Source organism: Aedes aegypti, chromosome 3 (assembly GCF_002204515.2).
Source record: "Aedes aegypti strain LVP_AGWG chromosome 3, AaegL5.0 Primary Assembly, whole genome shotgun sequence".
NCBI lineage: Eukaryota > Metazoa > Arthropoda > Insecta > Diptera > Culicidae > Aedes > Aedes aegypti.
The window spans coordinates 106,656,258-106,671,421 of NC_035109.1; the positions used below are offsets into that span (position 1 = coordinate 106,656,258).

At 37.6% G+C, this 15,164-nt stretch overlaps 1 protein-coding gene across 3 annotated transcripts in view; it reads right to left on the reverse strand.

The window, feature by feature from the left end:
* LOC5575011 (choline-phosphate cytidylyltransferase B) overlaps window positions 1–15,164 on the reverse strand; it is a 106,012-nt gene that overhangs the window by 24,251 nt on the left and 66,597 nt on the right. The window contains exon 1 of one of the 3 annotated variants that reach the window (XM_011494871.2): window positions 3,595–4,210. The exons of the other annotated variants lie outside the window; for them this stretch is intronic. Coding sequence (XP_011493173.2) covers window positions 3,595–3,654 — 60 coding nt within the window. The 5' untranslated portion in view covers window positions 3,655–4,210. Of the gene's footprint in view, window positions 1–3,594; window positions 4,211–15,164 lie in introns of those variants that run through there. 3 annotated transcript variants of the gene reach the window in all.

The following is a 15,164-nucleotide window of genomic DNA, read 5'->3' on the forward strand; positions in this document are numbered from 1 at the left end:
CAACAGAGACTCGTTCTAGTTAAGATAGATAAGTTCTTTGGCTCCTTTTTTGGGGTTCGTTCAAACATCTATCTAAAGATTATTTCAGATATGTCTAAAGGGAATTTTCAATTCTTCCGGTGTTCATATTAAGTTTTCCTCCAAGAGTTTCATTTGAGTCTTAAAAAACGGCTAATTTCATTAATAAATTACTCCTGAGACTCCTCCTGGGATTTGATATAGTTTCCTTAAAAAATTTCATTAATTTTTTTAACGTTTCAGTTTAAAATTTCTTTCAGGATACCACTAGGAATCTATCCCAAGATAGTCCTCATGAAATTTGTTCAGAAAATCTATTAGGAACTTCTTCACAGAACTGTCAATAATTTTTTTTCAGAAATTATTAGAGAATCCGGGTTTGTAAAAGCAACCCTAAAGTAATCGCCGATGAAACTACTGGTGAAATACATGATTAACTATTGCAGGAGAAAACTCCTACAAGGATTTTTGAAGAAGCTTCTAAACTTTTGAGGATTGGATGATTCACCAGAAAGCTACAAAATACTACTGCATGATACTGGGATATCTGAAAAACATCTGATGGAATTTTTGGAGAAATTAATGTACAGGAAAAATTGCGGTAATAATTCTGGTGAGAAACCCTAGATAGATTTTACACGATCTATGGTCAATTTACTTCTGATTCTGATGAAATGCTGGAGAACCCCCAAAGAAATCTTTGGAGAAAATTCCTGAATACCGAAAAAACCTCTTAGGAACTTTTCTAGAAACTCTTGTATGCTTTCCTGGAATAATTCATAAACTTATTTATTCAACGCTACAATAAACCTTCGTGGATTTAGCAGGAAAAATTCCTGTAAGAATATTCGGAAGATATCCTAGAGTAACAACAGAAATTGGTAGAAGAATTTCTGCTGGAATTTCTGAATGAAATTCGGGAAGAATACCTGAGCAAACTTTTGGAGTGATCCCAGTGGAAATTACTGGAAGCGTTGCAATACCGAAAGATTTTCTGTAACAAGTTCCTGGAAGAACTGCTGGACGATTCCTTTCCTTAGTGGAATTTCTGAAGGGATCCCTAAAGCAGGGTTGGCCACCAAATTTCAATTTTGAAATTCCCGCTTTTTTCCGGTTTCCCGGTATTATTTTTAAAAATTTCCCCGGTTTTCAATTGTGGTAATACGACTGATCCTATGTTTGGAATTTTTGATTTACTTCAACAGGCGTTTGTTTTGAATGTTAAGCACCCATATTTTTTCAACAATATACCTCTTAGCGCATCTTTCAGACAATATGTCCGAAAAAAAAATCCCAGATGCCAAAAAATCATCGAGGTAACTAAATATTTCTCTATCCTAATTACAAATAAAACCCCAAATCCTTAGATTTTATTCATAACCATAACAAAAGTTTTCTAAAACAACTAAATTTACGATATAGATGAAACAAAGCCATACATATAGAAGGGCTCTACCCCATTTGACATGATGCCATTTGGCATAATGTCGTTTGGCATAATGCTGTTTGGCATAATGGTCATTTGGCATAACGACCATTGGGCATAATTTGAAGAAAACATTTCCTCTAATCATTGTTCTCATCTTTTGGCCTGATAATGATCTGCCAATATGAAATGTATGACATCTTCGAATCTAGACAATACAGTCAACTCTCTCTTACTCGATATTGAAGGGACCTTCGAGTTAGGGAGGTGTCGAATTACAGAACACGAAAACAATGCAACTGCGATCCAAGGGACATTCGAGTTAGCCATGAAAACCAACTTTTACTATGGTTCTCTAACTCGATATCGAGATACGGAGTATCGGGTAAGAGAAAGTTGTATAATAGTAGCTCCAAGTAGCTGTGAGAAGTTATTCGCGTAATTCTATAAAGGAGCAATATGAGGAGTATAAGATTTGGCGCCTTGGAGTGAGCTCATTTTTATCAATCTTATAATGCTTTTTGAACGCCTGTCTTTACTTATTTGTAAAGCATTAGTTCAATTTTTGACCGTGGGTTGGGTGGCACGATTTTGTCGTAACTGCAACTGCAGCCATCTAGCCTAGGCTTAAAAGTAAATTGAAATTATTTGTTTTATTTATGAGGACACAGAAGATAAGTATGAAGAACATCCAATGTTCCAAAGAAGGAAGATCTCAAGAGAGACGCTTTGCATTAGTTGTAGCACTAACAATCAGTTGATACACGATTAATAATTCGCCTATTGTTGAATAATATGTGTGTTGCTAATGTAGTGTTCAACAATTAGCGAGCATTTAATGCATTCAATAATTGGTGAATTACCACCCTATTAGAAATTTTACCTTCTTTCAAACAATAGCTGTTCTTTTAGATGGCAGCATGGCGAATCAAAGGCGATGATCGAAACATGATCGAAATGATCGATGTTTATTTACATTGGATTGCCCTGGTACTAGTTTGATTCCAAATCTAGGTCAATTTGGAGATGGGAGGGAAATGATGAAGTGTTTCTTGCTTTAGGGAAACCGGAAAACTTCCACAAGAAAACATTGGGACACTGCCCTTAATTCACACAAAAGTAATTTTTCTTCTACTTCATGCATGGAAAATATTAAGACATTGTAATTATGGACTTTAGACGAAAACAGTCGGAACTAAGTCCAAACATATCGTGAAAAAGGCCATTGTCTGGCTTTTAAGGCATCCAACAATTCGAAACAGCACGGTATGAAAGTAATGATTCGCTAAACTGCAAACTAAAAAGAACAGCTCATGTTTTTCGTTCTACATCCTGTGCTTTCTATATACAGTAACACGTAGGAACACTTTAGATACATAACTCTCAAAGAATTGTCATAATACGAGAGCCTGATCCCAAGCCATTTCGCGACATACAAACACCATTTTATTTATATTTTATTTACCAGTCAAACATACTAAAAAAAGAAATCATGATTACTATGATGGTCCCCTCAAAAAACTTTTTAAAGCATTTCTGTTCCATTACTCGATACTTCTATGAGTCGACAGTCCCTTAAAATATCTACTGATGTAGGTTTGACTATATATAGAGCGATAGATAGATAGAAGATAGAACAAGCATTCACTTGTAAGCATTTTTTAATGTGTAGCCAAAATCTGGAAGAATTCGTTACCGGGTGTTGTTGAAATCTGTGGTAGCCGAAAAAAGGTGTTACCAAATTGGAGAAGACACTGCAGCGAATACCCTTGATACAATTCGGCGTGAAAACTCACACGCGTACTCACATCGTATGATGCAATGCGAGGAAATTAAAAATTCGCTCACTAGACAGTTTGCCACAAATTTCGAAGGAAACACTGATTTCACTGTTCCCGCCTTAGAATGACCTTTGCTAGCCGGCGGCAAAGGACAAATCCATGCTGTGGATCGCTAAGAGGATGCATAATAATTGAATTGCCAATTGCGACGTGGCGCCTCAAGGCGAAAATATCGATCCAAATAGCGTCTAGTGAGTGCGGAAGGGAACTGTCCCGAGAGCCGACGACCCAATTATAGAAAGCTTGCGAAAAAAAACTGTGCCATTTAATAGATATTACACATTAAATATTAAACCATGTCTCACTTACATCCATATCGCTGAGGGAAGTCTTTACCAGAGCACTCGGCTCAACAATGTTCGGTGCCATGTCTTCCTGTGTCGTCGTGGTTTCGCTTATTCCCAGTTTCTGCACACACTTTTTTTCGTCGCTACTCTGCACTCACGTCACTAGAGCGCAGCCAAAATCCGTTATAAAAATATATAGAAACTTCACCCGAAAAAAATAAGTATGCGATCTTGTTCCGTTCAAGTGATTCTTCTGCTCGTGTTGCACTTATTAATTCAACATTCACGACTAAACACCGGAGTCGCGCCTCAAGGTTTCGATTTACACCGCGAGGATAAATGTCACTCGCAGCACACTTGGATCATGAGTTATTCAGGATTTCGATTCCTCGAAACAGTTCCTCAATCCGTACCGCCACGTGTCCTGCCCGTTGTGGGATTGCCACCTGTTAATGTAAGTTCACTCACTCACTACCGGCTACTAACTTCCAACGGAAGAAACGGAACGAGCAATGACTTAACTGTTGGTAGCACACAAAAAACCCCAGACCACCATCAACTGGGTTCTTCAACTTTTCCCTAATATTAGTTTCCGTACAACCGTACCGGACCAGTGCGAAGCAAGAACTGAATAGAGCATAGCCGATGCGAGAGAACCGGAGCAACTAGCCTCTGATTTCGCCCCGTTGAGGAAAATTCAAACACCGCACACTCGGCGGGCCAACATCATATGAGCTGAACAGGACGTTAGTCACGCGACACGCGTGATGATTCGGCGCTCTTTTTCGCTCGCTCACATATTTTTCAAGTTCACGGGAGAGTTTCGTCGGTGAGCAAGAGGCGAAAAGTTCGGCGGTTCGATTCGAATGCAACTCCTCGTCGCCGCCGGTGTGTTTTTTGGCGCTCGTTAATCATCATCGGTTGCATTGCACAGTGATACCGCCACACAGTGGGACGAAACTGAAAATTGACGGTCAAAACCTCTTAGAGGCGTTTTAGCCCATAGGTGTCTTCGGGACATTGTTTTGAATTAGCAATCCGAGTAATAATAAAAAATAATTTTTAAATTAGACTAAATAGGGCACCCGAGCAAAAATATTTTTTTGAAAATTTTTTTTTGGGTGATCATTACTTCAGCAAAGTTTTAGTTCTTTTCATTTTCAACAGCTTTGCTGAACATACTTGATATTTTTGACTTCGTTTTCACGGTTAAATTTTTAAATTTAACCTTTTTTACCATAAATATTAGTTTTTTGACCATTTCTATGCTCAATGTGCAATTTACGAGCATGACATGTTCTACAACATTTTATATATTACAAAAATACACAAATTTGCCGAATATACCAAAGCTGTGAAATCATCACATTCCAAGATATAATGAAATTATGTTAAAATTTATATAATTTTCGACCATTTTTCTAAGCAACTTTCTTCTGAATCGGCACTTTTCGGCAGCCATATTTAGTATACTTTGATGCCTTATTATATCAGTTAAAGCCCCATGGCAACAGAATGATCGGGTCTCAAGGGCTTATTGATTTCAACCATTTTTTTGACAGGCATGGAATTTTATTTTGACATCAAAAAGTTTTTTGACCTTTTGTATGCTCATAGTGCAATCAATAAACTTGGGATTTTTTTATATCACAAATCCTAACAACTATTTCGAAGTCATCTGAATAAACTGACAAGCTATCAAAAAACAATGTTTTATTGAAATAAATACTATTTTTGAGAATTTACTAGGTAGGTTTCTCATGTACCAGCAATTTCGGACACAAGTTCACTTCGGCCGGCACAAAAAATTGGTTGAAAAATGAGAGGAATTGTGTTCAACAGGCTAAATTATGTTTCACTTTCAATTATTATTTGCTTTTTATCATAAAATACATATGATCGGTGTTCAGACAGACTGGACCAGATGAAATTTTGTTGTCATAGAGATATGTTGGTAACACGATCATTTTTGATTTTTCTGATGGTATTTTGATACAGACGTATCATCAAAAAGATAAGTTCCATCATCACAACAAATAATGCAAATATTTTGATATTTTGAATGCCTGGGGTACGTTTTCCTAAAGTCATTAAAAAACACTTGATTCAGTCTGTTTGAACACCGACTATATTAATATTTGTTTCTTAAATTTTTCACGCATTGTGACCGAAGCCAAATTATCGTCGACAACTACGAGTTGATGCTAAAATTGAGCAATTTTAGTGTGATAAAGATGTTTTATAATATGTTGTTTTATGATATAACTAATACAGAGTATTGCACTGTGAGTATACAAAAGGTCAAAAAACTATTTAAGATCAAAATTCCAAGCTCGTCAAAAAATGGTTGAAATCAATAAGCTCTGTGAGACCCGATCATTCTGTTGCCATGGGGCTTTAACTGATATAATAAGGCATCAAAGTATACTAAATATGGCTGGCGAAAAGTGCCGATTCAGAAGAAATTTGCTTAGAAAAATGGTCGTAAATTATATAAATTTTAACATAATTTCATTATATTTTGGAATGTGATGATTTCACAGCTTTGGTATATTCGGAAAATTTGTGTATTTTTGTAATATATAAAATGTTGTAGAACATGTCATGCTCGTAAATTGCACATTGAGCATAGAAATGGTCAAAAAACTGATATTTATGGTAAAATAGGTTTGATTAAAAATTTTAAAAATTTAACCGTGAAAACGAAGTCAAAAATATCAAGTATGTTCAGCAAAGCTGTTGAAAATGAAAAGAACTAAAACTTTGCTGAAGTAATGAACGCCCAAAAAAAAAAAAAAATCAAAAAAAATATTTTTGCTCGGGGCCCTATTTAGTCTAATTTAAACATTATTTTTTATTATTACTCGGAATGCTAATTCAAAACAATGTCCTGAAGACACCTATGGGCTAAAACACCTCTAAGAGGATTTGACCGTCAATTTTCAGTTTCGTCCCACTGTGCGCCATCGGGCCATAAATCGGAAAATAATTTGTCTTGCTGTTCATGTATCGATTGAGTTTCATTAACCCGTATAGGCCTGATTGAAGGCAAAAATACTGAAACCCTCATCGCTCAGAGAATTCTTCACGGATTTGAATGATGTTTTGTCAGTTCACTGGCCCACAGTTCTAGTTTCTAGAAGTGGTCAGAGGAACTCAGAAATATTCCTGTGGCCAGAGTTATTCCGGTGTGTCACTGGGTCAAGTCGGGTAAAAAAGGGCTATTTTTTGGGCATACCAAGTTACCTTTATTAATTTGAAATGATAATCATTTTTATTTGCATAAATCATTAAGATATAATATTCAACATTATAAATGAAGAGTTTTGCGTCGTTTAAAATATACCGGATGTAGCCATTCGGACGTAATGATCGAAAGAACCGGTTATAGAATTGTTGGATACTGAACCGTTTCAATTCTCGAAAAGTAGAAATCAAACATAATTGTGCACCAAAATGCGTTCCCATTAGCTTGGCACAGCTGTTCAGATACAAATTGACCACTTTATCATAAGTTTGAATCGTCCCGGGATCCGAAAATGGTCATTTGTAGGATTAATCAAATGCTAAACTCATAGTTATCCAGTTCAATCGTTTCTCAAAAAGTTTAAACTGATACAATTCTTTTAAAATTCCGTCATGTTGTGGCCACATTATAACCGATTCAGAAAATTATCTGTGACTTAAAATTTTCCTACCTTCAGGGGCACAAACGCACAGTACCCTTTTCACCCGACCTGAGCCAATGATCCACCGGAATTACTCCGACCACAGAAATATTTCCGCGTTCCTCTGTCCACTTCTAGAAAATAGATATGTGTGCCAGTATACGGACAAAAAATCATTTGAATCTATTTAGAATTCGCTGAGCGGTGAGAGTTTTAGAACTTTTGCTTTAATTTAGGCCTATTCGGGTTAATTTTCCAATTATTGGAATCATATTGCATTCCTAAAGAATTTTATTAAGAACAACACTAGACAGTTACAGTATTGCCATTTATAATGAGCTAAATTAAAAAAAAAACACACACACACACACACATAGAAGTCGCATAGTAATTAACCCACTATATACAGTGGTCTACTAACGTTTTGAAATCGGAATATCTCAGAATCCAGATAATTTCAAAACTTGGCGTCTTCAGTAAAGTTGTCCTGAAGGTGGAGTGTTATCTGATGGTATCTCAGTTAATTCGGTATTTGACTGCTAGGTGGCACTAGTTGCGGAAATCTAAGGACTCTGTCCATTTAGAAAGCTGGCGTATTCGGAAAACTTGTGCAGTAGTTCAAGGGATGTCATTATTTAAGCCAAGGAATTCGAGATTCTGCCATCAGGCCGCGCTACCCTTTAGAAAAATGGCATCTTCGGCAAAGATGTTCAGTAGCTCAAAGGCTATCATTATTTTGACCGATCGCAAATTTCATGGATTAAATAAAGATAGCCTTAACACTGAACAACTTTGCTGAAGATGTCATCTTTCTAAGTGTTTGGGCTCCTGAGATATCTGCAAAACAAAAGTCTTATGCACACCAGCGCCCCCTGGTGACAAAATATCGAATTTGCTGGCTAAAATAATGATAAGCCTTGAGCTTCTGAACAACTTTTCCGAAGACGCCATGTTTCTACAAGGTGTACGCCAATTATCCGTACAAACTTTGAAGACATGGCTCTATACAATCAAGCATAATAAATTCAATATTCTTCCTTGGAATTGGATTAAATGGACAAATTGATGCGAAGATTTGCGAAAAAGTTACACGTCTTCTCAGTGAGAATCGAACTCACGACTCCCTGATCTCTAGTTAGGGCGCGTTACCCCTACGCCATGAGAGGACTCATGAACGCAGAAGTTAACCTGAATTCGATTTCAGCTCAATAATCACGTGGTCCTTTTTCGCAAAGTGCACCTCTTTCGGAAGAATTAGATGCCCATCCAAACACAATGCTTTCTATTCATATCCAATGCCTAGCCCGAGAGCGCATTATTTTTTTTTTAGGTATTGAAATAGCACACTTTTTTCGACCTACTGCACGGTTTCAATTTTATTATCACTCATTTACTACTTGCACCAACGGATTAAAACAAATGTTTAAAAGCTTGATATATACATATTGATTGATTATTTATTTACGACACTTTACCCCGACATGGTGCATTAGACTGATGCAAATTTTGACATGTTTGCTCCCCTATGCTTAAACGGTGTCAATTATGATAAAGATTATTCTCCCAAAGTTTGAAGTGATTTGAAAGAAATTTGGTTGTGCACAAGCCATTTGAAGTTTATATGGAGATTACTATGGAAAAGGCAAAGCTTTTGTATTCAGTCCTCTAACTGCTTGAAATAATAATCTACGGAAAAGTTAACAAACTGTTCTCATGTGAAATCTTCCGAGCTACAACTTTGCCGAAGACCACATTTTGATGGGACGTAAGAATAATTTGTTATTCTTGATAACAAAGTCTAAGCCATGCTGAGATGATCATTCACTTACTTTCAGAGCAACACTGCATTTTTGCTGTAGAACATAGTAGCCTGGATTACATTGATCTATTCTACCCACTGTTGCCTGCCGAGCAGTTGGTTCAGCATGCAAAATGCATACCCAGTTTATGATTATGAATAGCAATTTATCCTGACGTCCAATCAAAATGTGGTCTTCAGCAAACTTGTAAGTGAAAGGATTTCACATGAGAGGATTGTGTTCACTTTTCCATAAAACATTATGACGAAGAAATATAGGGCTGAACACAAGAGGATGGCGTTTTCCATACTAATCTCCATATAAACTTCAAATGGCCTGTGCACAGTCAAATTTCTTCCGATTCGTTTCAAACTTTGGGAGGATGCTATTTACCATAATATAAGTCGTTTAAGCATAGGGGAGCCAAAATTTCAAAATTTGCATCACTCTAATGGTGCATATACAAAATGTATGCTTAGGGTAAAGTGGGGCAAAAGTTCGAGTGGGGTAAGAGTTTCTTTTTAAGATTTCTAACTCAATTCAAAACAAATCTTATAATGGTCATGGTGGTTCGAATGCTATTCAAGTAAGAGACTTTCACTCCAAATATCATAAAAATCGATTGTGATTTGGAAATGTTATGGCTATTTGTTGTTTTTCGACGTGAATATTGTAGTTTTTGGTCAAACTTTCGTTGCATGGAACCAATTGAAGATAAAATATTTTTTAATATTTTATGTAAGGGCGTTGCTAGGCCTATCATAAGGTTGCTTTGAGGTGTATTAGTTTTTGCATAAATGCTTGAAAACAATTTTTGGCCCATAGTGGGGCAAAAGTTCGAATCAGCGGGGCAAAAGTTCGACCCATGTATAAAATCACGGAAAAATTTGCAAATTGGCTAAAATCCACATAGGGAGCCGGACCCAATTCTTGGCACTTTTGATTCACTTCGGCAGTGGGGTTTTTTGAAAGCTACAAGGCTCATATTTGGTCACAATATGCGTCGTAGTGAAGTGCTCCTTATTGCAAAGTTTCAGACAATTCGGCCGAGAAAATACCCCCATGCCAAAGTGAATCATGGAAGTGCCCAAGTGGTTCTGCCCCCTATTATCTTCAAATTTAGTTTAATTTGTCTGATCGTGTGAAAATTGCCACCAAAATTTTACATTTCCACTTAGTTTTGCGAAAAACTGCTAATTTTGAGTATATTACAATTAACTCGGTTTTGGGCATTTTTTTGATGAAAATTTAGTGTGCATTTTTCGTTAAACTTAAGTTTACGGCTGGTGTAAGGCATGCCTGTCATAAAAGTATCGATATTTTGTGTTTTAGCCAGCGAACTTTTGCCCCACACTAGATTCGAACTCTTGCCCCACCGGTGGGGCAAAAGTTCGAATAAGACAATCAATTTTGAAACAGTTATAACTAAAAATGAGTAAATATTTTGACACAAGTTTGTTCAGCAAAATTATAGCCAATATGTTGAAGGTTCACTGTATGGTATTTGTTTTGTTTTAACTGCTATTGTTTTCCTGGAAACTTTGATTATACCACTAAGGTCGAACTTTTGCCCCACCTTACTCTACCAGTATGTGAAACAATCATATTAAATTGAGCAATAATAATCCGGATATGTTGTTTTTGATAGTCAAAACATAATAGGCTTATGAACTATGACCGCATTGGAGACCAAATGTAACCACTGTGCATTGCTTCAATGCAGAGTCCGCGTCAGCAAAGGCGAAAAGAAGTATTCATTCGATGTCGGCATGGCATTCCCAATGACAAAAAAGCAAAAATGCTGAGAGCATTCCTTTTTGGTAGGTAAGGGCAATGTACAGTACACTCCCCGGAAAGCGTGTAAAGGACCCGAAAAGGAGCACTCCTGGATGCGATCAGCGTCGCCACGTCGCGTCTGGAAAAAAGGAAAGCGGATGTGTTGTTGGGTAAGAAGATTCCTAGGGAATTTCGAACCAAAATAGAAAAGAAAAAAACTTTGACACGGCACTGATAAGGAGGGTCAACACGCGAGAGAGGCAATGTTTTGATTGATAACGAACGAAAGGAAGCGTGTACGGTTGTTACCGGCAACGTGGAATCCATTTTTGAATGGATGGAATTTTCGATTTTGATAAGCCACAATTTACTACATAGCAAAGCATAGACTGGCAATGCATATATATCAATGGTTTCTACTCCGTAGTTGATCGGAGCTGGTAAGAATTGCATTTAGATCCAAATGAATAAGCGATTACGCTTACTCTCGAAGTGCACATTTTAGCAGTTCTCATATTATTGATTAAAAACGGCGCCGGCCAAGTCGGGTTCTGTTAAATAAAATTAGAACACAAAGAAGCGCATTCCAGATTTACTTTTGCAATGGTCCTGTGTGAGTTGCGCGAGCACAATTTGTTGATTCACCGTATTTTTAACAATTTTTAGGCAACCAACGTTTCCATTGGGAGAAATTATCAGTCAACTAGGTCGTCGTTGATATTGAAAATCGGTTTCTGGCGTAACTAATCAGTCTGACATTTGGAACGCTTGAGGGCGTTTTTTTTTCTTGACTACCAAAACAAAGTACATGATTGCAGGTATAGACAGTGGCAGGCCTAACAATATTCAGTATGAAATCCGGAAACCGTCAACATGTCTACATTCAATTGAGAAAAACAGAAATTACATCTTTCATCAAATCTTCACTATTATGATCTTAAAATAGTGTTTCACTTGAATGGGTGTGAAACGCTTGAAGGTGCCTTTTGTCTTGACTACCAAAACGAAGTACTTGGTTACAAGTATAGACAGTGGTAGGATTGATAATATTCAGTAAAAGTCGCGGAAACAGTCAACAAGTATACATCAACATAGACCAACAGACGTATCGTCCTTCTTCAAATCCTAACAGATGATATCTTAAAAGAGCGTGTCACAGAATACAATTTGATGTAGCAAGTTTTACAGTAGTCTCTGTTAGTAAAATTCACTAGTATCATGTCTACTTTTCTGTGCTTCGTACACATCATTCGATGATTTTCAAGGATCACCACGCTCCATTACCACTGGTTCATAATTGGAGTTCAAAAGGAAGAGCCATCAGTCAAATCAATGTGAGCATTCCAATCAATCCACGACATTTGATTCTGATGATGAAATTCGCACATTAGGTTGCCTTTTCCCCCACAATTGGACGTTCACTATTAGAGCGGCACCGCGAAACGGGGCCGCAGCGATAGCTTTCAGCGCAGAATTGCATGTCTGTGTCTGTGTCAGTCGTAAAACTGAAATCCACGTTGTCGTTTTTCCAGTTTGGCAACTGGTTCACTGCACTGACTGACTGGCACTGGTTCCCGCGCAGACAGGTTGGTAAGGTATCGCTGGGAAAAAAGTGCAAAACTCCAAAGAATGGGGAAGTGGTAACTGAACTCCCTGAAGAGAGCAGACCGAGACCTTGTCAAGCTATTTTCGTACGCATTCATTATGCTTTGATGGCCCCCCTTCAATCGGACTGGTCCGTTTCCACAAATGGGGTGTGTGCATTTTTATCGATCGTAATTGGAAAGTCGGCGGAGCATAATTATGAGTAGGAAGGTTCGCGGTTTTTCAACCTGAGAAGTTTGTTTGCGCGACAAACTTCATTTGTACCACAAGATCAATTATCGGTCGTTATCCTTGAGGCGTATGGTGCGTTCTGCACAGCTGTCACTCAGTAATTAGAAGTTGCTGGAACGCAACGAATCGCCTCTCCGGCGGCCGGTCAGGCCAAGTGACCGGCGAATGTAATTTTTATGCAATTCTGAAGGGTACCTACTGAATACAGTTTTGCTTCCATTCTTGCCATTTCTGCCGACCCCCAGAGCAGACAATTTTGTGTGTATGCGCCGAAAAGTGGCGTGATCAAACACAACGGAATCATGTCGACCGGGTTGCACATGATGCGAGGAAAGTCTTGAAATGGTTCTCGCGTATAGGTGAGCATTTGGGATTATTTCTTCTTTATAACTGAAAACATGGAAAAATAAGGCATTGAGAAAATAGCGCTCAAAGTTGTCAAAGGAATGTCTTCTCATACAAATGTTTGTATTACATTTCTACATGACAAATTTATTCAACACACCATTCAGATAACTCATTTTGCTTCTATTGGTCAGCAGAAAATAATAACTTGAATACAATTACTTGTTTTTAATTAAGAATCGTGGTTTACGGCTAACCAGCCGAGTGGAAGTTTAACATTACATATAATTTGCAATTGGATTAGATGGACAAATTGATGTGAAGATTTGCGAAAAAGTTACACATCTTCTCAGTGAGAATCGAACTCACGACTCCCCGATCTCTAGTTGGGGCGCGTTACCACTACGCCATGAGAGGACTCATGAGCGCAGAAGTTAACCTGAATTCGATTTCAGCTCAATAATCACGAGGTCCTCTTTCGCAAAGTGCACTGACAACTGTAGAAAAACTCGATTGACAGAGCCGTGTCAAGCGAATTGTTCGATCGACAGTGACTCCAGTCGAGTCATTTTCGTTCAACTTGACTTAAAAAATGGACCCCTCAATATCTCAAATTCATAGCAAGATGTGAAAAAATAATCTTCAGCAAAGTAAGAGTAAATCTCCAGCAGGATACACAATTATTCGATAGTTGGCAACACTGCTCAAGTAAAATCGAAGGACACAGAAAATTACTGATACCCAGCTTGAAGTAAGCGTTAGCTGTCATCCGATGTTCCACATAACGATCAAAATTCGTCATGTAGTTTCAACAGCTGGCAACACCGTTGAAAGACAACGAAGAATTGCTAAATATCTGCCATGTATAGTTATAAAGCAACTTTGATTGCTGAGAAATGTTGTAATAGGTGTCGATAACCATTTATTTGTATGGTAAAATACAATATTATTCACTGGCAACACTGATAATTTACAGAGTGTCAAAATCAGTTTTCCAATTACCGGATTTTCCTCGATACCGCAGAAATCAAAAAACGGATGACAAAATGATTCTGCGACTTGATATTTTTGTTTTATTATTCATACAATATGGACAAATTTGGAGGACTGGATATATCGTATTTATGAATTATTTTTAACCCGTATAGGTCTGAGTGAAAGCAAACATTCTAAAACCCTCACCGCTCAGCGAATTCCTAATGGATTGAAATGATTTTTTGTCAGTATACTGGCACACATATCTAGTTTCTAGAAGTGGACAGAGGAACGCGGAAATATTCCTGTGGTCAGAGTTATTCCGGTGGATCATTGGGTCAGGTCGGGTGAGAAGGGTACTGTGCTTTTGTGCCCCTGGAGGTAGGCAAATTTCAAGTCACAGATAATTTCCGGAATCGGTTATAATGTGGCCACTACATGACGAAATTTTAAGAAAATTGCATCAGTGTAAACCTTTTGAGAAACGATTTAATTGGATAGCTATGAGTTTTGCATTTGATGAATTTTACAAATGACCATTTTCGGGTCCAGGGACGCTTCGAACTCACGATAAAGTGGCCAATTTGTATCTGAACATCTGTGTCAAGCTTATAGGAACGTATTTTAGTGCACAATTATGTTTGATTTCTACTTTTCAAGAATCGAAAAGGATTAGTATCCAACAAATCTATAGCCGGTTCTGCCTGGCATTACGTCTGAATGGCCACATCCGGTACATTTTGAACGGTGCAAAACTCTTCATTTATTATGTTGAATATCAGATCTTAATTATTTATGCAAATTAAAATGATTGTCGTAGCAAATAAATAAAGGTAACTTGGCATGTCCCAAAATATAGCCCTTTTTTACCCGACTTGACCCAGTGACCCACCGGAATAACTCCGGCCACAGGAATATTTCCGAGTTCCTCTAGCCACTTTTAGAAACTAGATATGTGGGCCAGTGAACTGACAAAAAAATCATTTGAATCCGTTAAGAATTCTCTGAGCGGCGAGGGTTTCAGTCTTTTTGCTTTCACTCAGGCCTATACGGGTTAATTAAAATAATAAAATACTGTGAGCTCAAAACGGTTTGATTTTCGAATGAAATTTGGACAAAAGATATAAAATATTTGTTGAAATATCTTAAAAAACGCCCGCCCTCTAAAATTTATAGGAAGTTCAGAGATATTT